A 22,597-nucleotide genomic window follows, 5' to 3' on the forward strand; every position below is an offset into this window, starting at 1 on the left:
TTTATTGATAATATCTGTTGGAAAAAAGTTTGGATGTTGCCACAAACATACCTACTTGTTAACAAAATTAAGGAAGTTTCCTTTAAAATTATTCATAAATACTATCCTGCCAACCACTATATGAAGAAGTTTAAGGAAAACATCAACTCAAATTGCTCCTTTTGTAATGACCACCCAGAAACAGTTGTGCATCTTTTTTGGCATTGTATGCATGTAAGAAAACTGTGGCAAGACATCAGTAGGTTTATAATTGAACACATTTATGAAGATTTTACACTATTGTGGAGAGATGTACTGTTTGGATTCTTTACATACAATAGAAATAAGCGGAATCATTTTTATGTAATTAATTTCATTATTCTTTTGGCCAAATTTCATATACACAAATGTAAATTTACAAACAGAAAACCACATTTTCGTATCCTACAAAAAGAAATTGAACTGTATTTTAAGACGGTTAAATGCTCTACTAACAAAAAAGCTGTTAGAATTGTAAGTATATGCATGTCCCTTAAGGTCCTTGTGTAATTGTAATGTGAAATTGTACCCCCTAGCTCGATTGTCCATTGTTTGTAATCTATGTATGCTTGTGTTCCCTCATGTGCTTTATGTATTGATTTGTTGTTAATAAAAAAAAAAATTATAATAAAAAAAAAAAAAAAACTAATAGGAAATGCACATGCGCACTATTGTGCCGGGGGCTGTAGAGCACGTTTCTTTTTTACTAAACGAAAACCTAACTGTACTCCCGTCTCCTGCCTGGTCATTTCTCCACAACACAAATATTACAGTCACAAGGTCGGCATTTGATTGAAAAGTGACCCGTTTCAATTTGAATCAAAAACAACTTCGTATTGAAGGAGTGCCTTTGATTTGACAACCAGCATATGCGCAGTTCGGCGCAAGACCCAATTACGTGTTTCTCCACAAGTTTAATAATTGATTGGATATATATATATAGCGCTTTTCTAGCAACTGAGGTACTCAAAGCACTTTAAATGGTAGGGGGAAACTCAGGTCATCAATGTGTAGCATTGTAGGTGGTCATGATGGAATGGGGCGGTCATGATGGAATGGGGCCAGGTTGGGAATTTAGGCGTGACACCTGGGTTAATACTCTTAAAATATGAGCCATGGGATTTTTAATGACCACAGAGTCAGGACACCTGTTTAACCTCCCTTCTGAAAGACAGCACCCTATGCAGGGCAATGTCCCCTTCACTGCCTTGGGGATCTCCTTAGACCGATTGGAAATGTCCCCTACTGGCTCTCCAACACCACTTCCAGCAGTGTCTGGTCTCCCATTGAGGGACTGACCAGGACCAACGCTGCTTAGCTTCAGAGGCAAGCCAGCAGTGGGTTGCGGGGTGGTATGCAGCTGGTGCTACATTGCCATGACATGGCCTACAAGTGTTTATCGAGTATTTCTATTGGAGAAGCAGTTTTTTCCTATCTTCATACTGTCTTTAATTGCACCTTCCAAGGCCTCACCATTTCATGGGAATTTGCATTTTAATTTGGCCTTATGGGGAGGAAGAGGAATACTACTAATAATAATAATTAATGCCAACAATCACAATTAGGTTTCACCAGGTTCGCTGCTAAACTGCTAATGATTTCATGATCTGTCATGTGGACATTTATACTTTGTTGCAATATAAAAGAGTAAATTCCACACAAACTATGCATTATGCAGGTTGTTTCAGCCTATCAACATCCAGGATCTAAACTACCCGGTTCATAAACAAACCTATAGCATGAATAAAAATGGGTGTAAAGAAAGAATATTATTAGCTATTTTGAAGAATGTGAATGAATGTATAGTCGGCACATTACAAATGACATGTAATTACCACAGGTACAAAGTTTAAAAAAGGGGCTATATCGTAAAAATGTATAAAAAACAAAATGTGTTTTTTTGTCTTAATCTATGGTTAGGATTAGGTATAAAAATAGCAAAAATGTTTGGGGTTAGGTTTAAAAACAGATTTTAAGAAGATACATGTAAGAAATAGGCGGGGTGTATGACTTTGTGTCTTTGGTAACTAGTGACGACCGTATTTTGAGTTCTCTTATCTGCATCAGCGTCCTTCCGGCTTCCAAGACTCAGACCGAAAAAGGGTTGTCTCTAGTTACTACAGCCACAATGTCAAAATGGACTATATCGTAAAAATAACGTGGGGGGAATCGTTTCTTGGCCTTAATTTAAGGTGAGGTTAACAGTGTGGTTACGTTTAAAAAACAGACTATGTGAAGAGAAATAGGAGGGATTTAGCCATAATTGTGACTTTGTGGCTGTGGGAACTAGTGAGCCCAACGGAAAGAGAAAAGCCTTGGCTGTGATGCCGGTGAATGATGGCTGCTTTTGGGATCCTGAGTTACGAACACCGGCCACTGAAGCGGCCACGACTCGGACCTCCGGACGTTTATCCTCAAGACCCAAAGCAAAAAGAGGTCAGAAACTTAAATCGTTTCTCAAACCAACGTTGCAAAGACAAATTGACACAAAGAGCCTAGCTACTGTTATTTGGAAAGGAGTCCCATTGGCTAACTAACTACGGTTGCTAGCTAGTCACAGACGGCTATCACAGGCCCAAGCCAGTCTCTCTAGCAATAACAATGAACAGCTAACGTTACTTGGCTTTTCAGTTTGCTAAACATCAACCAGGTAATGTTAGCTTGATAACAGTAGCATTCTAGCTCGTAGTTAGCTAGCCAACCTTTTCTGACGTAACCAAAATGTAAACTTTACGAGATAATTTGGCCATATTTCAAGTTATCAAATTAGTGCACTAACCATTAACGTTATTTGCATGGTTGCAGATTAGGTAAACTTGCTTGCATTTAATGTAACGTTAGTTAGCTAGGTACACAACTCGGATTCATTTAGGAGAAGCTTGATCGATAACAAACTAGGTAGCTACTTAGCTAGCATATTTAGCAGCTATGTTAGCTAGCTAAATGCCTTCATTTTCACAAATTGGCAAACGGTTAATGTTACCATTGAGGGTTCTCCCCAGGATTTAACAAGGTGGTGCTGCTGAGTTCAGCCAGAGGACTCAAGAGATTTTTGTGTTTTTGAACACCTGTAACTGCCCAAAAATTGCCAGAAGGTGGCGCATCGCCTCTTTACATTCTTTGGGGAGAAGCCTTGCATGTTGTGCTAACATAGCTAATGTTAGCATGTGTGTGTCTAGCTATTATAATCTACAATGTTTGTCTAGCTATACAGTTTAGCAAACGTGAACTACTAGTTTAGCTACCAATACCATAGCTAGATAACGTTAGCCATATAATTTTAGCTAGCTAGCACTGTCTGGAGTTCTCATTTACTGTGCCAGGAGACTACTTTTGTACAAATTGCTGTGGGAAACTATTGGTCATGATGTAGCTTCTACTAATTACAGTGACATGTTAGTTCACTTTCCAGGCATTTTTGGCATAGGATCCTTAGACTTAGTAAAAATAATTGCCACCTCTGGTCTCTTGGCAGTCCCCACCCCTATGGGAGATCAACTCCCGCTCAGCAGTTAGTGCTCTTCTCTGTCTTGGCACCCCAATGGTGTAACTAGCTTCCCCCTGATGCTAGGACAGCAGAGTCCTTGCCCATCTTCCAGAAACATCTGAAACCTTAGCTCTTCTTCGGTTTTGTCTAGAGGGGATACAGCTTTTGTCAATTGACTTTTCGTAGCAGGTCTAGAAGAACTTACGCAGCAATTTTGACAAAAGCTGTACCCCATATAGACATGACCACCTTCGGTGAGGTTTTAGGGTGGATTACATCCCAAAAGTTGTATTGCCGCCCACTACTGGATTCAAAGTAAAAAATAAAACCATACTTGATTGGTAATCTAACTCACTCCTCACAACTAAAATAGTCAACAAAACAAACTCCCACTTCGTCCATTCTTCAAATTTCCATTTCTCTGCACTCAAGCTATGGGGCCTGATAGGGCAGTACAGCTCGTCACAGCCTATTGTGTAACTCATTCGCCGAGAAGTCCTCCAATCCGAGAAGTCCAATGACTGATGTCATATATAAAATAGGGGAGGGTTTCAGACATTCTGGATGTCGCCACATCTTTGTTGATAAATGCTGATAAATGTACTTACTACGACTGTGATGTGGTTGTCTCACCAAGTTCTCTTAAAGATGAATGCACTAACTGTAAGTCGCTCTGGATAAGAGCCTCTGCTAAATGAGTAAAATGTAAAACTGTAAACTCAATTTTATTATCTAGCTACTCAATCCCCCAATGAGCTATTCACAATTTGTTTTGTGTTCAGGTGTTCATTGTGTGACTTCATCAACTGCATGGACTGAATTTCACGAGATCTAATGTCAATTTCTGTTCCAGGATGAATTGACTGCGTTGAATGTGAAGCAAGGATTTAATAATCAACCGGCAGTGTCAGGGGATGAACATGGAAGTGCTAAAAATGTCAACTTTAATCCCTCAAAGGTGATCTTCTACTCGTAATGTTTCTCTTTGTATCACATGTAGTGAATCATGATTCATGTTGTATGTATAGTAGGATCTCTTGTTCATTGCATACTTCCCTATTACCCCAACAGATTAGTTCAAATTTCAGCAGCATCATTGCAGAGAAGCTGCGCTACAACACATTTCCAGACACAGGCAAACGGAAGCCGCAGGTTAACCAGAAGGACAATTTCTGGCTCGTTACTGCCAGGTCACAGAGCTCTATCAACAACTGGTTTACAGATTTGGCCGGAACTAAACCACTCACCCAGCTGGCAAAGAAGGTAGGACTTTGTACCAAAAACATCCCTGTGGTGCACATTCAGCAGAGCACTACATTGTGAAAGAAATATGTTGTGTTCTGGCCTGGGGTGGTCTACCGACCTATGCACTGCCTCTGGAGCACATGTCAGTATGGGTTCGAATCAGGCTCACTGTTCTTCAGCACTCTTAAAATAGCTCACTTCAAATTATAACAGCACCCTCACAAACTCAAAATTCGAAAAAATATTCTGCAGCAACATCCTCCATCAAACTTGTTTTGTTAAATTGTGTTGGTGTGCTAGGTGCCGATCTTTAGTAAAAAGGAGGAGGTTTTTGGCTACTTGGCCAAGTACACAGTACCTGTGATGCGCTCAGCATGGATGATCAAGATGACCTGTGCGTATCACGCCGCCATTACAGAAACAAAAGTCAAGAAGCGGCACGTGATTGACCCCTGCATAGGTAAGCAAACACTCCTTAAAATAATATATAGCCTATCCATCCTCCTAGGAACATCAGTTTTTTATGATTGAGCATTTTCCAGCCAAAGCTCCTCAATAATGTAACATTCCAATATCCTGGGTGTGTTCACTGCCATTTAGAAAAGATAGGCTGCTTTATCTCTAGAATTTTGCTCAGTCATGCTGCATTAACAAGAGCATATGTCATTGTTAGGAATTGAACTGTTCTTTCTGTCTGCACTGCAGAATGGACTCAGATCATCACAAAGTACCTGTGGGAACAGTTGCAGAAGGTGGCCGAGTTCTACCGCCAGTCTCCCAGCCAGGGCTGTGGCTCTCATCTCCCGGCCACCTCGGCCGAGGTGGACACGGCCATGAAGCAGTGGGAGTACAATGAGAAGCTGGCCATGTTCATGTTCCAGGTTGGATGGTCCTTTGGTTTGTCTGTTTTTTTGTCTGTCTGTCTGTGTCGGGTTGCATGTCTGTCATCAGGTTTTCATATGTCTGCCTGCCTCAACCAGGGACCTATGTCTGATGAGTTTGTGATAAGCAAACTGCAATATTTTTCACTGAACAGTTTGAAATTGAGTTGTTACTTGGTTAGAATTGTTACTTTGATGTTAGCTATACACAGTTGTCTGCAATGGCTGTTGTGATAGTATAGTCCTATTTCACTATGTCACTGTGTAATTAGTGGTTCGTTGAAGGGGAAAATGTCATGAAACTGCTAGCAAGTTAGCTTATTGTTAGAGGGCCAGTCATTTATTTGTTAAACTAAACCATTAGGTAATGTAAGAGCCATGAGGTAATAATAAGACAATGTATGGATTTTATGATTAAGGCCAGATGCAAACATAGCATCACAAACAATCAAAAACGGTTCACTTTGGATACGAGCATATCCAAAACATGATACAGACACCACCATGCTTGAAAATATGAAGATTGGTACTTGGTGATGTTGGATTTTCCCCAAACATGCTTTGTATTTAGGACAAAAAGTACCTTTCTTTGCCACATTTTTTGCAGTATTACTTTAGTGCCTTATTGCAAACAGGATACATGTTTTGGAATATTTTTTATTCTGTACAGGTTAGTATTGTGGTGTAACTACAATGTTCATCCATCCTCAGTTTTCTCCCTTCACAGCTATTAAACTCTGTAACTGTTTTAAAATCACCATTGCCCTCATCGTGACATCCCTGAGCAGTTTCCTTCCTCTCCGGCAACTGAGTTAAGAAGGACATCTGTATCTTTGTAGTGACTGGGTGTATTGATACACCACCCAAAGTTAATAACTTCACCATGCTCAAAGGGATATTCAGTGTCTGCTTTTTCTACAAATAGGTGCCCTTCTTTGCGAGGCATTTTAAAACCTCCCTGAATTAATAGTGAAATGGAGTAATTTCATAGGATTAACTTACGCTAAATACTTTGTTGTAGAAGACCAAGCAATAACAAACGGTTGTTTGCTTGCGTCCAGGATGGCATGCTAGACAGACACGAGTTCCTCACGTGGGTGTTGGAATGCTCCGAGAAGGTCCGACCTGGAGAGGACGAGCTTCTGAAGCTGCTACTGCCCCTCCTGCTACAGGTAATGCCTATATACCATTCATACAGCACCCATCATCTTAATAATTTGGTGGTTGCTTATGTTTTTCCTATTTCACACAAGTGTGTATTGGAAATGTGTATTTTTGCATATCCCAGCTCCCCCTGAGGCACCTTTGGAGACTTGAGGTCACGGCCAGGGTCTGCTATTATCAATTAGTGTTAAGTGCCTTGCTTGAACACATCGGCAGATGTTTTACCTTGTCAGTGCAGGGATTCAAACTAGCGACCTTTCTCCTAGACTATCTTTCTCCTACTGCAGTGATGGATTTCATTCTCCATGTTACAAACCACACATTTCACGTGGAAAGAGTAACTTAAGGAGACACTCGAGATGTAATTTATCTTCAAGAATCAGGAAATTTCCAGGGTTTCTGGCATCTTCTAATTATACATTTGGGGCATTATAACTTTTTAAAACTAACTTTTGTGCAGAAATTGTACATTGTTAATATGACACTCTCAGGGTGACGCCAAGCACCAAGTTTATTAGCAGTCTTCTAACAATAACCTAAGTAACGAACAACATTTCAGTAATATTCCCCTGGCGGTGCAGTTTAATCCACTTGGAAGTAAATGTATTTACCTGCACTGTGTTACAGGTTAACTTTTACAGGTTAGTCATCGAAGCTGACTTATCTACCCTCTCCTCTATTTTTTTTTCCCCGTATTCTATTGTTGTGATCACATATCAGCTCTGAAGAGTGTGTACTGACCTTGTGAGTCATGTCCCCTCCTTCAGTACTTAGGGGAATTTGTGCAGTCGGCCTACCTGTCCCGGAGGCTGGCCTATTTCTGCACGCGACGCCTCAACCTGCTGCTAAGTGACGGGAGCCTGGGGCCCGGCGCCGGGGGACACCCGGCCCACAGCATCCTGGCACAGCCAGGGAACGCCCTGCCCCCCATGCCCACCTCCCAGCCCGCAGGGGGAAATCAGCCCCAGACCCCATTTACAGACTTCTACATATGCCCTCAACACAGGCCCTTGGTGTTTGGGCTCAGCTGCATGCTACAGGTACACAAACACGCTCAATAGCCTTCCCACTGAACTGAATGGATTGCTTATTACTGCTACTGCAGTACTATTAATAGTACTGCTAAGCCATCAGGCTAGTATGGTACATGACTAAGTTGGTGAACTAGCTTTGGTAAAATGTTCAGTGTTATGATTGTTTCTGATTTTCCATGTTATATTTACAGTGCCTTCGGAAAGTATTCAGACCCTTGACTTTTTCCACTTTTTGTTAGGTTACAGCCTTTTTCTATAATTGATTAAATCGGGTTCTGGCTAGGCCACTAAAGTTAATTTAGAGATTTGTCCCGAAGCTATTCCTGTGCTGTCTTGGCTGTGTGCTTATGGCTGTTGTCCTGTTGAAGGTGAATCTTAGCCCCAGTCTGAGGTTTTCATCAATGATCTTTCTGTACTTTGTTCCATTAATCTTTTCCTCGATCCTGACTCGTCTTTCATTCCCCTGCCGCTGAAAAACACTGACACAGCATGATGCTGCTACCACCATACTTCACCGTAGGGATATGCCAAGTTTATTCCAGACGTGACGTCTGGCATTCAGGCCAAAGAGTTCAATCTTGGTTTCATCAGACCAGAGAATCTTGTTTCTCATGGTCAGAGAGTCCTTTAGGTGTATTTTGGCAAACTCCAAGCGGGCTGTCATGTGCCTTTTACTGACGAGTGGCTTCTGTCTGCCACCACTATCATAAAGGCCTGAATGGTAGAGTGCTGTAGAGATGGTTGTCCTTCTGGAGGGTTCTCCCATCTCCACAGAGGAACTTTAGAGCTCTGTCAGAGTGACCGTCGGGTTCTTGGTCACCTCCCTGACCAAGGCCCTTCTCCCCCAATTGCTCAGTTTGGCCGGGCAGCCAACAGTTGCCGCTTTCTAGGCAAGCCACACTGAAGCATGCATTAGAGCACCAGCTGTTCCGGACGACTGTGTGATCATGCTCTCGGTAGCCAATGTGAGCAAGACCTTTAACTTCTTATGGGCAGGTGGGACGGTAGCGTCCCACCCAGCCAACATCCGGTGAAATAGCGTGAAATTCAAAAATAACATTTAACATTCTTTAAAAAAATGTGTTTTACATCAAAATAAAGCTTAACTTCTTGTTAATCCAGCCGCGGTGTCAGATTTCAAGAAGGCCTTACGGCGAAAGCAAACCATGCGATTATCTGAGGACAGCGCCCCGCATACAAACACACAATCATATTTCAACCATGCAGGTGCACCACAAAAGTCACAAATAGCGATATAATTCATGCCTTACTTTTGAGTATCTGCTTTTGTTGGCACTCCAAAATGTCACAGAAACATCACAAATGGTCCTTTTGTTCGATAATATCCGTCTTCATGTCCCAAAAATGTCCATTTATTTGGCGCATTTGATTCAGACATGCCTACAAAGTATCTAATAAACGCGCATCAAAACAGTAGAGTCCACCTGGAGTGACACTTACAATGAATAGCACTACTTCTTCATTTTTCAAAAGAAAAACATTGAACAATTTCTAAAGACTGTTGACATCTAATGGAAGCCATAGGAACTGCAGCCAGGTTCCTAATAATAAGGGTATCCCATAGGGAAAAAAATTGAAAATCCTATGACCTCATTCCCCCCCCCCGGATGGTTTGTCCTTGGTGTTTTGCCTGCCATATCAGTTCTGTTATACTCGCAGACATTATTTTAACAGTTTTAGAAACTTTAGAGTTTTCTATCCAAATCCAAATGATATGCATATCCTAGCTTCTGGGCCTGAGTAACAGGCAGTTTACTTTGGGCACGCTTTTCATCCGGAGGTGAAAATACCCAAGAGAGGTTAAACAGGCCAACATTCACAAAGCCACGGGCCAGACGAATTACCAGTAAGTGTACTCAAAGCATGCTCAGACTAACTGGCAAGTGTCTTCACTGACATTTTCAACCTCTTCCTGACCGAGTCTGTAATACATACATGTTAAAAGCAGACCACCATTGTCCCTGTGCCCAAGAAAACAAAGGTAACCTGCCTAAATGACTACTACTCACGTCGGTAGCCATGAAGTGCTTTGACAGGCTGGTCATGGTTCACATTAACACTGTCATCCCGGAAACCCTAAACCCACTCCAGTTTGCATACCGCCCCAACACATCCACAGATGACGCAATCTGCTTAGTCTCCTCTTGTAATTCCCTGTTCACCCACACTTCGTGGCCAAGTACGACTCCAACACCATCATTAAGTTGGCTGACAACACAACAGTGGTAGGTCTGCTCAGACCTGGCAGTGTGGTGCCAGGACAACAACTTCTCCCTCAACGTGAGCAACCCAAAATATCTGATCGTGGGACTCCAGGAAAAAGAGGGCCCAACATGACCCCATTCACATCGAAGGGGCTGTAGTGGAGCAGGCCGAGAGTTTCAAGTACCTTTTGTGTCCACATCACCAACAAACTATCATGTTCCACTGTGTTCTTGTTGACCTTCAATGCTTAGGTCTCCAAGAAATTAGGGTTACCTGCCTTGTTCAAGGACACATCAACAGATTTTTTTTTTTACATTGTCGGGTATTCAAACTGGTGACCTTTCAGTTACTGGCCCAATGCTCTAACAGCTAGGTTATATGCCGCCCTATTGTCAGTCACATCCCTAAATTCTTATTCTCCTCGTCTTGGTTTCGTCAGAGTATTATGCTGTGCTGTCCCAGTGCCCTGGTGTGGCACTACTCTCTGACAGATAGCCGGAACAAGACTGGTTCCCCACTGGACCTATTGCCCATCTCCCCCTCCAACCTGCCCATGCCAGGGGGCAACGGCACCTTTACACAGCAGGTAAGGCCCAGAGTCTGGTTCTTGTCAAGGTTTCTTGATCCTGCTGTTTGCTGCGCAGCACTTTGAGACTAATGCATTTGTCGATTGATTGAAAGGTTAACATCATTGCATGCCTCTTGCCTACTAGATTGAGATTTGTATTTGTATTAAGGATTTCCATTAGCTGCTGCCAAGGTAGGGTCCAGCAACATTAAGGCAGTTCTATACAATTTAAAATATTACATGACATTACATTTCATAACACATTAAGCGTGTTCCCTCAGCCACTACTCTACTACCACATATCTACAATCCAAAATCGTTGTATACGTGTATGAAAAGTGGGTGTCTTATCATGTGTCTGTGCCTGTGTGCGTCTCCTCACAGGCCCTGCTGTTCCTTAAGGTGTATTTGTTTTTTAAAATCTGATTCTACTGCTTGCATCAGTTACCTGATGTGGGATAGAGTTTCATGTAGTCATGGCTCTACATAGTACTGTGCACCTCCCATAGTCTGTTCTTGACTTGGGGATTGTGAAGAGACCTATGGTGGCATGTCTTGTGGGGTATGCATGGATGTCAGAGCTGTGTGCTAGTATTTTAAACAGACACGTCGTGCATTTAGCATGTCAACACTTACAAAGACAAGTAGTGATGAAGTCAATCTCTCCTCCACTTTGAGCCATGAGATATTTACATCCATATCTGCTTATCTCAGTCTTATCTATGCTTTTACATCAGGTCCGCGCAAAGGTGCGAGAAATAGAGGAGCAGGTCAAGGACCGAGGGCAGGCTGTGGAGTTCCGCTGGTCCTTTGATAAATGTCAGGAGACAACTGCTGGTAAAGAAACCGCTGTTAAGAGGCACCTATAAAATGACATAATACATCCAGAAAATGACTCTGTCAGGGAAAACAGCCCATAAAGATTGAGACTAGTCTTGGACTAAAAATCCATTTCAATGGAGATTCTCCATTGAGCATGCTTTTTGTCCAGCACTAGGCTTGACTTGTGTTTGGGTTATCCAGCCCTAGGTGCGTAAGGGAAATGGAAATGAGCAACATTTAGTGTTTTACCTCACAATTATTTTTCTTCTTTCACCAGGCTTCACCATTGGGAGGGTCCTACACACCTTGGAGGTTCTAGACAACCACAGCTTTGAGAAGTCAGACTTCAGCAATTCCCTGGATTCCCTTTACAACCGCATCTTTGGCTCGGGCCAGAACAAAGACGGTCACGAGGTAATTTTTTCCCAATCAATATTGTAGTGGTCTCTAAGATGAGAACTCCTGCATATGTCAATCTGAAGACTAATGATTTGCACTTGTAGATGAAAAGCTAAAATGTAAAGTTTGAATAAGAGCCCAACGAACACTGCGGCGAAAAGAAAATCTGCTTCCTCAGATTCCATTTGGCCCTAGTCATTACAGTATATTTTTTATTTTATTGAACCTTTATTTAACTTGGCAAGTCAGTTAAGAACAAATTCTGATTTACAATGACGGCCTAGGAACAGTGGGTTAACTGCCTTGTTCAGGGGCAGAACGACAGACTTTTGCCTTGTCAGCTTAGGGATTTGATCTAGCAACCTTTCAGTTACTGACCCAACGCTCTAACCACTAAGCTACCTGCCCAATAACACATAATTTCTTCTTCTGTGGACAATTAACTGTGTTCTATTCGACTCTTTTCTATTTTATTACATTCTAGAAACACTACGTATAATTCTCCAGACACAGGTTTCCGTGCTGTATGGTCTTTGCCCTGACATGTTTCTCTATGTGTAGATGTCCCCTGATGACGACGCAGTGGTGACCTTGCTGTGTGAGTGGGCGGTGTGCTGCAAGAGGTCTGGCCGCCACAGGGCCATGGTGGTGGCCAAGCTACTGGAGAAGAGACAGGCGGAGATCGAAGCCGAGGTGAAGGAGAGGCGCACACACACAGACACAAGCACACACAAAAAGCACACACACACAAAAAGCACAAAGCACCGTGATTGCTCCATAATGACACGGGCCCATGACTCACTCAGCCACAGCTGTTCCTGAGGATTCTCCTTTGTTGCCTCTTGAAAACATGTCTCTCATGCAAAATAGATTTTTACCTTGAGATTACATAAAGGATGAAGATGGCCACACCCCTTTAAATAACAAGATTTTACATTCTGTCATAAGATGAGGTATAGGTTTTTGTATTTCCAGAAGGCTATTTTTCTTTGCAATGTTGTCTAAATTGTTTAATGAAATTGTACTACCCCTGTAAGGTATATTTGTTCAATTGCAGTGGTTCTCACACTATGCGTATGATTGAGAGTTCACAGAGGTGCGGTGAGTCAGAGGTGGTGGATGAGAAAGGCTCGGTGTCATCGGGCTCTCTCTCGGCGGCCACCCTGCCTGTGTTTCAGGACGTGCTCCTACAGTTCCTGGACACTCAGGCCCCCGTGCTCAGTGAGTCTGCCCTTCACTTCATTCATACTACTATTTAATTATATTCCCTTATTTTGGTTGTCTGCAGCTCTGTCCCTAATGGCACCCTATTCTCTATCATGTACGACTTTTCACCAGGGCCCTGGTCAAAAGTAGTGCACTATAAATGCAATATAGGGTGCCGTTTAAGAGCCAGCTTGGCTCTCTGCATCTCTTGATATTGTTCCTTATTCCAGCACCCTTTTGGATTTACCGTCTCCCGTTGTTATGCACTACTATGTCTCTGGGACTTGAGCTATGCTGTACTGCGCTGGTCTAGTTACACATCCACCCTATTGCTGAAAAGGACAATGTGAAAAGAAAATATCCGCAACAGCACAGTATTGTTCAAGTCGGCACGATAGTGGGGAATGGGTATTGGGTTTGCTAAACTTAATAAGGGTCCTGTGCGGCTTAGTTGGTAGAGCATGGCGCTTGCATCAGGATAATACGTTTGATTCTTGCTTGGGCCACCCATACAAAAATGTATGCGTGCACTACTGTTAGTTGCTTTGGATAAAAGTGTTTGCTAAATGTCATATTATATTATAAACCTTTCTGTTACTGCTGCTAATGCTGGAGTGTATAGTGACAAACTATCTCCCTCTGTCTCTCCTCCTTAGCTGAGCCGAGCAACGAGAGCGAGCGCGTGGAGTTCTCCAACCAGGTGCTGCTCTTCTGCGAGCTCATCCGCCACGATGTCTTCTCCCACAACATCTACATGTGCACGCTCATCTCCCGCGGCGACCTTGCCTCTGACTCCCACCTGCCTCGCCCCCGTTCCCCTAGCGATGAGCCCTCGGATGAATCAGAGCGCAAGGAGGCTGGCAGCAGTGTCAAGAATGAGGCATGTTATGTGGAGGCGGCTGCTGTTATTTTATTGTGCATGATGAATCACCCTACATTTACATTTGAGTCGTTTAGCAGATGCTGTTATCCAGAGCAACTTACAGGAGAAATTAGGGTTAAGTCTCTTGCTCATGGGCACATTGACAGATTTTTCACATAGTCGTCTCGGGGATTCGAACCAGCGTCCTTAGGGTTACTGGCCCAACCTGCCTCCCCATCAGTAATAACTAATTGCTTTTGAATTAATTTGGGGAATAAATATTGTCTTTTTTTTCTTTTCGCAGGACACTGGTCTCTCAGAGTCAATGGAGATTGATCACAACTCGAGTACTAATTTCGATGAGGTAAGCATCATGTCTCAGAAATTGGCAGCCTCTGTAATGTGCACTAGTGAATATTCTCCCTGGCACAACTATATAGTATTCTTAACTGTACTTCATCCTACTTTCCCATTGACCTCTGGATAACCTTTCCATCCTGTGTAATTTTAGCTGTCTCTTTTTTTGTAGATGTTTTCTCCCCCCATGCACTGTGAGTCAAAGGGCAGCCCCTCCCCCGAGAAGACTGCCCAGGATCCTGCCTTTCCATTGGTGTACGAGCAGCCCCGCCACATCCAGTATGCCACCCACTTCCCCATCCCCCAGGTAAGCAGTCCGGAGAGAGGTTTTTGCTAGCTCAGATGGATTTTAATTCTGGGTTAGCAGTGCAACTCTAGACATGTTAGCCCTCTGGGCAAAAGCCTAGGCTCTGGGAGTGAAGTTTACTCATCACCCAGTAAAGCTTTGTGAAATACTTTCGCTACATTGGAAACAAACGTTTACAGGTTTTCTCGTAATGCTTTTCACACAACCTCCACTACATATCCTATGCACAAATGTACTCACTATTTGACACGGTTATCCCTTTGAGCTAAAGACTAGGCATTCGCTAAGGGTGTTAACACAAGTCTGCAGATCTCAGATAACTCATAACATCCTGCCGCTTTCAAGGAGAGGGACACTAATCAGGATACTTAAAAGAAATTACGCTTTGCCCTCAGACGAACCATCGAACAGGCAAAGTGTCAAAGATTGAATCGTACTTCAGCGGCTCTAACGCTCGTCGGATGTGGCTGGGCTTGCAAACTATTACGGACTACAAAGAGAAACCCAGCCGCGAGCTGCCCAGTGACGCGAGCCTACCAGACGAGCTAAATGCCTTTTATGCTCGCTTCGGGGCAAGAAACACTGAAGCATGCATGAGAGCACCAGCTCTTCTGGACGACTGTGATCATGCTCTCCGTAGCTGATGTGAGTAATCGTAGTCCTGATGTCATAGTTATTTTCGGTCATAAGAGATGGTAGCGGCAACATTATGTACAAAATACAGTTGAAGTCGGAAGTTTACATACACTTAGGTTGGAATCCTTTAAAACTGGTTTTCAACCTCTCCACACATTTCTTGTTAACAAACTATAGTTTTGGCAAGTCGGTTAGGACATCTACTTTGCATGATAAAAGTCATTTTTCCAACAATTGTTTACAGACAGATTATTTCACTTATAATTCACTGTATCACAATTCCAGTGGGTCAGAAGTGTACATGCACTAAGTTGATGGTGCCTTTAAACAGCTTGGAAATTCCAGAAAATGATGTCATGGCTTTAGAAGCTTCTGATAGGCAATTGACATAATTTGAGTCAATTGGAGGTGTACCTGAGGATGTATTTCAAGGCCTTACCTTCAAACTCAGTGCCTCTTTGCTTAACATCATGGGAAAATCAAAAGAAATCAGGCAAGACCTCAGAAAAGAAATTGTAGACCTCCACAAGTCTGGTTCATCCTTGTGAGCAGTTTCCAAATGCCTGAAGGTACCACGTTCATCTGTACAAACAATAGTACGCAAGGGACCACGCAGCCGTCATACCGTTCAGGAAGGAGGCGTTCTGTCTCCTAGAGATTAACGTACTTTGGTGCGAAAAGTCCAAATCAATCCCAGAACAACAGCAATGGACCTTGTGAAGATTAATTGTTTGGCCATAATGACCATCGTTATGTTTGGAAGAAAAAGGGGGAGGCTTGCAAGCCAAAGAACACCGTCCCAACCGTGAAGCACGGGCGTGGCAGCGTCATGTTGTGGGGGTGCTTTGCTGCAGGAGGGACTGGTGCATTTCACATAATAAATAGCATCATGAGGAGGGAAATTGATGTGGATATATTGAAGCAACATCTTAAGCATCAGTCAGGAAGTTAATGGGTCGCAAATGGGTCTTCCAAATGGACAATGACCCCAAGCATACTTCCAAAGTTGTGGCAAAATGGCTTAAGGACAACAAAGTCAAGGTATTGGAGTGGCCATCATAAAGCCCTGACGTCAACCCTATAGAAAAGTTGTGGGCAGAACTAAATAAGCGTGTGCGAGCAAGGAGGCCTACAAACCTGACTCAGTTACACAAGCCAAAATTCACCCAACTTATTGTGGAAGGCGACCCAAAACGTTTGACCCAAGTTAAACAATTTAATGCAATGCAACCAAATACTAATTGAGTGTATGTAAACTTCTGACCCACTGGGAATGTGATGAAATAAATAAATAAAAGCTGAAATAAATAATTATCCTATTATTCTGACATTTCACATTCTTAAAATAAAGTGGTGATCCTAACTGACAAATTTTTACTGGGATTAAATGTTAGTCAAATACGTTTTTCACGATTCCTAAGGTGTATGTAAACTTCCGACTTTCAACTGTAAGTAAAAAAAAAAAAAGTTACAAACAATGCAAATAAACGAACGAAAAACCACAATCGGCTGGGGGCGAGCAAAACGTCTGCCTTCTCCGGCGCCATCGGATGTGAGTAAGACTTCTTTAAACAGGTCAACATTCACAAGGCCGTGGGGCCAGATGGATTACAAGGACTTGTACTCAGATCATGCGTGGACCAACTGGCAAGTGTCTTCACTGACATTTTCTACCTCTCCCTGACCGAGTCTGTAGTACCTACATGTTTCATGCAGACCACCATAGTCCCTAGGCCCCAAAAAGCAAAGGTAGCCTGCCTAAATGACTACTGCCCCGTAGCACTCACGTCGGTAGCCATGAAGTGCTTAGAATGGCTGGTCATGGTTCACATTAACACCATCATCCCAGAAACCCTAGTCCCACTCCTATTTGCGTATCGCCCCGACAAATCCACAAATGACACCATCTCAATCGCCTTCCACACTGCCCTTTTCCACCTGGACAAAAGGTACACCTGTGTGAGAATGCTGTTCATTGACCACAGCTCAGCGCTCAACACCATAGTGCCCTCAAAGCTCATCACTAAGCTAAGGACCCTGGGACTAAACACCTCCCTCGGCAACTGGATCCTGGACTACCAGGTGGTAAGGGTAAGCAACAACACACCTGCCATGCTGATCCTCAACACGGTGGCAAGTCAGGAATGCATGCTTAGTCCCCTCTTGTACTCCCTGTTCACTCACGACTCCATGGCCAAACACCGTTCCAACACCATCATTAAGTTGGCTGAAGACACAACAGTGGTATGTCTGACTGACTGCGATGAGACAGCCTATAAGGAGGGGGTCAGAAACACGGTACAACCTCTCCCTCAACGTGAGCAACCCAAAAGATCTGATTGTGGGACTACAGGAAAAAGAGGGCCCGACATGCCCCCATTCACATCAAAGGGGCTGTAGTGGAGTAGGTCGAGAGTTTCAAGTTCCTTTTGTGTCCATGTCCCCAAAAAACTATCATGGTCCAAACACACCAAGGCAGTCGTGAAGAGGGCACGACAACGCCTTTTCCCCCTTAAGGAGACTGAAAAGATTTGGCGTGGGTCCCCAGATCCTCCAAGTTATACCGCTGTACCATCGAGTGCATCACCACCTGGTATGGCAACTGCTTGGCCTCCGACCATAAGGCGCTACAGAGGGTGGAGCGTATGGCTCAGTACATCACTGGGACCAAGCTTCCTGACATCCAGGACCTATATACTAGGCGTTGTCAGAGGAAGGACCAACAATTCTAGTCACCCAAGTCAGACTGTTCACATTTTACACTGCTTCTACTTAATGTTTATTATCCATGCATAGTCACTTTACCCCTACCTAAATGTACAAATGACCTTGACTAACCTGTAACCCCGCACATTGACTCGGTACCGGTACCTCGTTATTGTTACTTTTTTATAAAATGTGTTACTTTTTTGTTTTTGTTACCTCCACTATGCATGTGTTGACTCACTCCTTGACACAGTTAGCATTCTGAGCTAAAGTTTAGGCCAGGGATGGGCAACTGCAGATAAAAAATATTTTTTTATTGGCGAGTTAGTCTACATTTACATTTACATTTAAGTCATTTAGCAGACGCTCTTATCCAGAGCGACTTACCAGCTACCTTAACTTGTAGTAATCTGACCGGGGGCCCCAATTAGATTTTGTTAGTCACACTTTCAGATATCATATTAAAAACTGCAAACATTTCTCTCAACCTAATGGCAAAATATCTAGAATTGCAGAAAATTTGCTGTAAAACTGAAGAAGAAAAAATAATCTGTCCCATGACAAAATGTGCTAAATCTCATCTGCCCCATGGCATAATGAATTGCAGCAAACTTGCTTTGTAACTTTAACATTTTCTCTATGCCCCATGTTAAAATGTGTAGAATTATAGAAAATGTACTCAAACTTTCTTCTACACTGTCAATATGGGGGGGGGGGGGGGGCTAGGGCTAGCTCTGGGTGGGTATGGTTGTGGGTACTCAGACCCATGGGCCAGTATGGCCACTCATGATGAGTTCAGATTTTTTGTAACCCCAGCCCCTGCAAAGTTGCCCATCCCTGGTCTAGGCATTAGCGTTAAGGGCCAACATAAGTCTTCAGATCTCAGGCTACATAAACTACTTCCACTACTCAACGCGTAGTGCATACATTGACTCACTTGTTGTTCCCAGGAGGAGAGTGCCAGTCACGAGTGCAACCAGCGCCTGGTGGTGCTCTACGGCGTGGGAAAGCAGCGAGACGAAGCAAGACACGCCATCAAGAAAATCACCAAAGACATCTTGAAGGTGCTCAACCGCAAAAGCACAGCAGAGACCGGTAAGACCCTTAATGGGGGTTTACATGCTTTACGATTGATGATGGTAACTGCTTGTATTATCTTATCTATGGGGCTTCTGTTTTCCCTCGTGCAAAATGGTATGTTTGATGTATTTCTCTCTGCAGTTGCTTTTAGCATGTTTCACATAGAGGGATAAGAAAGACTATGCTCGTTCTGGAAACTCGAGACTCTGACATGACTGCGCACCAGTCGTGATGTTCAACGATAGATTTATGGAGCTCTCAGCAGATGTGCTCCCTGTATATCACACTGCATATAATGTTTGTGTAGATTGCAGCAAGCCGTTATCTTTTTAACAGTTTTTTTTATGGATGCTGTCCCTTTTTTTTTAATGCTGACTCAGCTCTTGGGCTACCTCACAAATAGCGCACTATTCCTACATAGAGCTCGCAACCTTCATTCAATTTTAATTTTCATCCTGTCCGATTTCTATGCTAATAGCTGTCAGTTGCTGCCACCCATCTTATTTCTCAGAGCATGTGACCTTAACAATAGTTATTTGAAAAGTGATAATTACTCAGGCTGAAGTGCTTTAGCTTACTTCATTCAAGTAATTTCTTCTCTTTTCCTTTTAATAGTTCAATAAACTTCTATTTTCCTTTTAATATTTGAATTGTGTTATTTGAGCACAATCTATTTTATAATGTGAATTTTAAAAGCGCATGGGGTGCCATTTGGGGCATAAACATGTCATCAGACGAGCTCTAACCTTTGAGAATGGCCCTATATATAATAGTCGATTTTTCTTTTCTCTCTCAGGAGGAGATGAAGGACAGAAGAGGAAGAGGAGTAAGCCCGAGGCCTTCCCCACAGCACAGGACATCTTCTCCAAATTTCAGCACCTCTCCCACTTTGACCAGCACCAGGTCACCTCTCAGGTGAGCGACGCTCCTCCCATAGCAGTCCAGTCTCACCTTTTTTAATGGTGCTTCAAAACTTGCTAGTGGAATCCTCTGAAGTTATTCAGTAAAAATAGATACTGATGATATGCAATTAAATAAATGATTCCTATAAAACCACATCTTTCACTACAAACTGATGTTTTCAATTACTTTTATTTTGATACTGGAGTTTGCAATGTTATGGATATTCACAGTTATGTATTTACAGTAGGCCTGTTTCCCTTCTCTTCTCTATGACTAGGTGTCCAGGAATGTTCTTGAACAGATCACCAGCTTTGCCTTAGGGATGTCCTATCACCTGCCCCTGGTCCAACACATCCAGTTCATATTTGACCTCATGGAGTACTCCCTTAACATTAGTGGCCTCATCGACTTTGCCATTCAGGTACAGCTTTATCTCTAATGTCAATGCATTTAATCGTAGCATTTAATTACACTTTTCGTAGTTATATTTTCTATTTTATTCCCTGAATGGTTTTAATATTTGTATAATTAACCTTATCTTACTTCCCCTCTCCCGTGCCTGTGTGTGTGTACCTGTGTCTCTAGCTGCTGAACGAGCTGAGCTTGGTGGAGGCAGAGCTGCTGCTCAAGTCGTCCAGCCTGGTGGGCAGCTACACCACGGGCTTGTGTCTGTGCATCGTGGCCGTGCTGCGGAGGTACCACTCCTGCCTCATCCTCAACCCCGAGCAGACGGCGCAGGTCTTTGACGGGTAAGTCACACAAGCTTAACTATTCACCTTTTATAGCCTGGGTGCTAATGCCATCCAACCCTTAGTCATTCACATCAATAGCCTGGGGCGCTATCCAACCCCTAGCCATTCAGCTCTATTATATAGCCTGGTCGCCAGTCTGAATCGACTTTAGCCATTGTATGGGCAAGGCAGTGACATGGCGTTATTGAATGCAGAAACAGTCAGGTACCTAGGCTATTCACTGACAATAAACCTGTCTCTGTTTTATTCAGACCTAGGTCATCAAAAAGTATAGCTAAAGCAAATACTTTGGAGTCAAATGCACCCCTCAAATACTTTGGCGTTTGCACTTTTGGGACTATTACAATGGTCACCTTGTATCCTGCAAACTCAATTCAACCTGTCTTCCATATCTCATTTAGTACAGGAAGTGTTCTGTCCTTTGTTGTTTTGCATTAATGTGTTGAATTATTTTAATTAACCAGGTTGCGCATCGTGGTGAAGTCAGGGGTGAATCCTGCAGACTGCTCCTCAGCTGAGCGCTGCATCCTGGCCTACCTGTATGACCTCTATACCTCCTGCAGTCACCTCAAGAGCAAGTTTGGAGAGATCTTCAGGTTAAACATGGACCATCAACTGTTCAATGCAGTTTTATTGTATTCTACCATTTCCATGACGTTGTTTTAGTGGGCCAAGTCAAGTAAACATTGTGTTGAAACCAAAATATTTGGCCCCACATGGTAGCCGTCTAATGATTCTAAAAACAATCCGTGTCCTTCCTCTCCCTCAGAGCCATGTATTTAGAGAGTTGGGGCAACTTGTAGAATTTTGAATATTTGTTACATTTTTTAGACATTCAGTTACATTGCATTGTTTCATATCCCCCATGTAATGTTAATTGGGAGCTAACATTGCTGCCATAGAATGTTGTAGTGCCATGTAAATGAATCATAATGCAGAAACATCAATGTCCAGGCTCTCTAAATATATGTCTCTCCCTCCCTGGTCCAGTGAGTTCTGCTCCAAGGTAAAGAACTCCATCTACTGTAACATCGACCCGTCAGACTCCAATATGCTGTGGGACCCTGTGTTCATGATGGAGGCCATCGCCAACCCGTCGGCCCACAACTTCAACCACAGCATGGTGGGTAAGATCCTCAACGACAGCCCCGCCAATCGCTACAGTTTTGTCTGCAATGTCCTCATGGATGTGTGCGTGGACCACCGGGACCCCGAGAGGCAAGCACTGTTTTTCTATAAAACCGTTATCAATAATTGATTGCGGATATGTCCAGATGCATTAAAACAATTCAGGAGTCTTGACTGTCAACTAACCAGTTATGCGTATCTTATATGCATTATATAGTAAGGTGTTATGAGTTTAATACCCATCTCTGTGTGTCTATTTATACAGAGTGAATGACATTGGGATCCTGTGTGCGGAGCTGACTGCGTACTGTCGCTCTCTGAGTGCTGAGTGGCTGGGCGTCCTCAAGGCCCTCTGCTGCTCCTCCAACAATGGCAACTGTGGCTTCAATGACCTGCTGTGCAACGTGGACGTGAGTGTGTTCACATGCACTCGGCACACCTACACGCGCACACTGCGCAATAGCCCTGCAGCTCAGTGAAATTCTTGAGCTCCGATGCAGGACAATAAAATAATAAAAATATAAAATATACATTCACTGTGGCAATGATAATGTCCACTGGGGTGGGGGTGGGGGCAGGGTGAGGGGAGTAGGGGGAGCAGCAGGGGGAGAGGGTGGGTTGGGGGACTGGGTGGGGGTGACATGGAAGCAGATAGCTGACTAGTGGTGGCTATTTAGCAGCCTGATGATCTGGGGGTAGAATTTATTGGCCAGACTTACAGATTTTGCCATGATGTTCCTATACTGCAACGGTCTGAGTGATGGAAACGGGAAGAACAGACCATGGCTTGGGTGGCTGGGTGCCCTGATGATTTTA

At 43.3% G+C, this 22,597-nt stretch overlaps 1 protein-coding gene across 2 annotated transcripts in view; it reads left to right on the top strand.

Annotated features, from left to right (window-relative positions):
• The first annotated feature begins 2,099 nt into the window (after positions 1-2,099).
• Positions 2,100-22,597, top strand: part of LOC115129600 (mediator of RNA polymerase II transcription subunit 12) — an 83,772-nt gene continuing 63,274 nt past the window's right edge. Inside the window, exons 1-22 of one of the 2 annotated variants that reach the window (XM_065018693.1) lie at positions 2,100-2,454; positions 4,359-4,463; positions 4,577-4,768; positions 5,051-5,210; positions 5,456-5,631; positions 6,693-6,803; positions 7,563-7,835; positions 10,495-10,641; positions 11,361-11,460; positions 11,723-11,859; positions 12,406-12,537; positions 12,939-13,065; positions 13,707-13,930; positions 14,217-14,276; positions 14,442-14,576; positions 18,869-19,013; positions 19,795-19,913; positions 20,179-20,322; positions 20,487-20,650; positions 21,118-21,249; positions 21,644-21,871; positions 22,047-22,191. In XM_065018693.1, coding sequence (XP_064874765.1) covers positions 2,353-2,454; positions 4,359-4,463; positions 4,577-4,768; positions 5,051-5,210; positions 5,456-5,631; positions 6,693-6,803; positions 7,563-7,835; positions 10,495-10,641; positions 11,361-11,460; positions 11,723-11,859; positions 12,406-12,537; positions 12,939-13,065; positions 13,707-13,930; positions 14,217-14,276; positions 14,442-14,576; positions 18,869-19,013; positions 19,795-19,913; positions 20,179-20,322; positions 20,487-20,650; positions 21,118-21,249; positions 21,644-21,871; positions 22,047-22,191 — 3,258 coding nt within the window. In that variant the 5' untranslated portion in view covers positions 2,100-2,352. The remainder of the gene's footprint in view (positions 2,455-4,358; positions 4,464-4,576; positions 4,769-5,050; positions 5,211-5,455; positions 5,632-6,692; positions 6,804-7,562; positions 7,836-10,494; positions 10,642-11,360; positions 11,461-11,722; positions 11,860-12,405; positions 12,538-12,938; positions 13,066-13,706; positions 13,931-14,216; positions 14,277-14,441; positions 14,577-18,868; positions 19,014-19,794; positions 19,914-20,178; positions 20,323-20,486; positions 20,651-21,117; positions 21,250-21,643; positions 21,872-22,046; positions 22,192-22,597) is intronic. The other variant, XM_029660146.2, reaches the window with a different exon arrangement.

Source organism: Oncorhynchus nerka, linkage group LG5 (genome assembly GCF_034236695.1).
Source record: "Oncorhynchus nerka isolate Pitt River linkage group LG5, Oner_Uvic_2.0, whole genome shotgun sequence".
Classification (NCBI taxonomy): Eukaryota; Metazoa; Chordata; class Actinopteri; order Salmoniformes; family Salmonidae; genus Oncorhynchus; species Oncorhynchus nerka.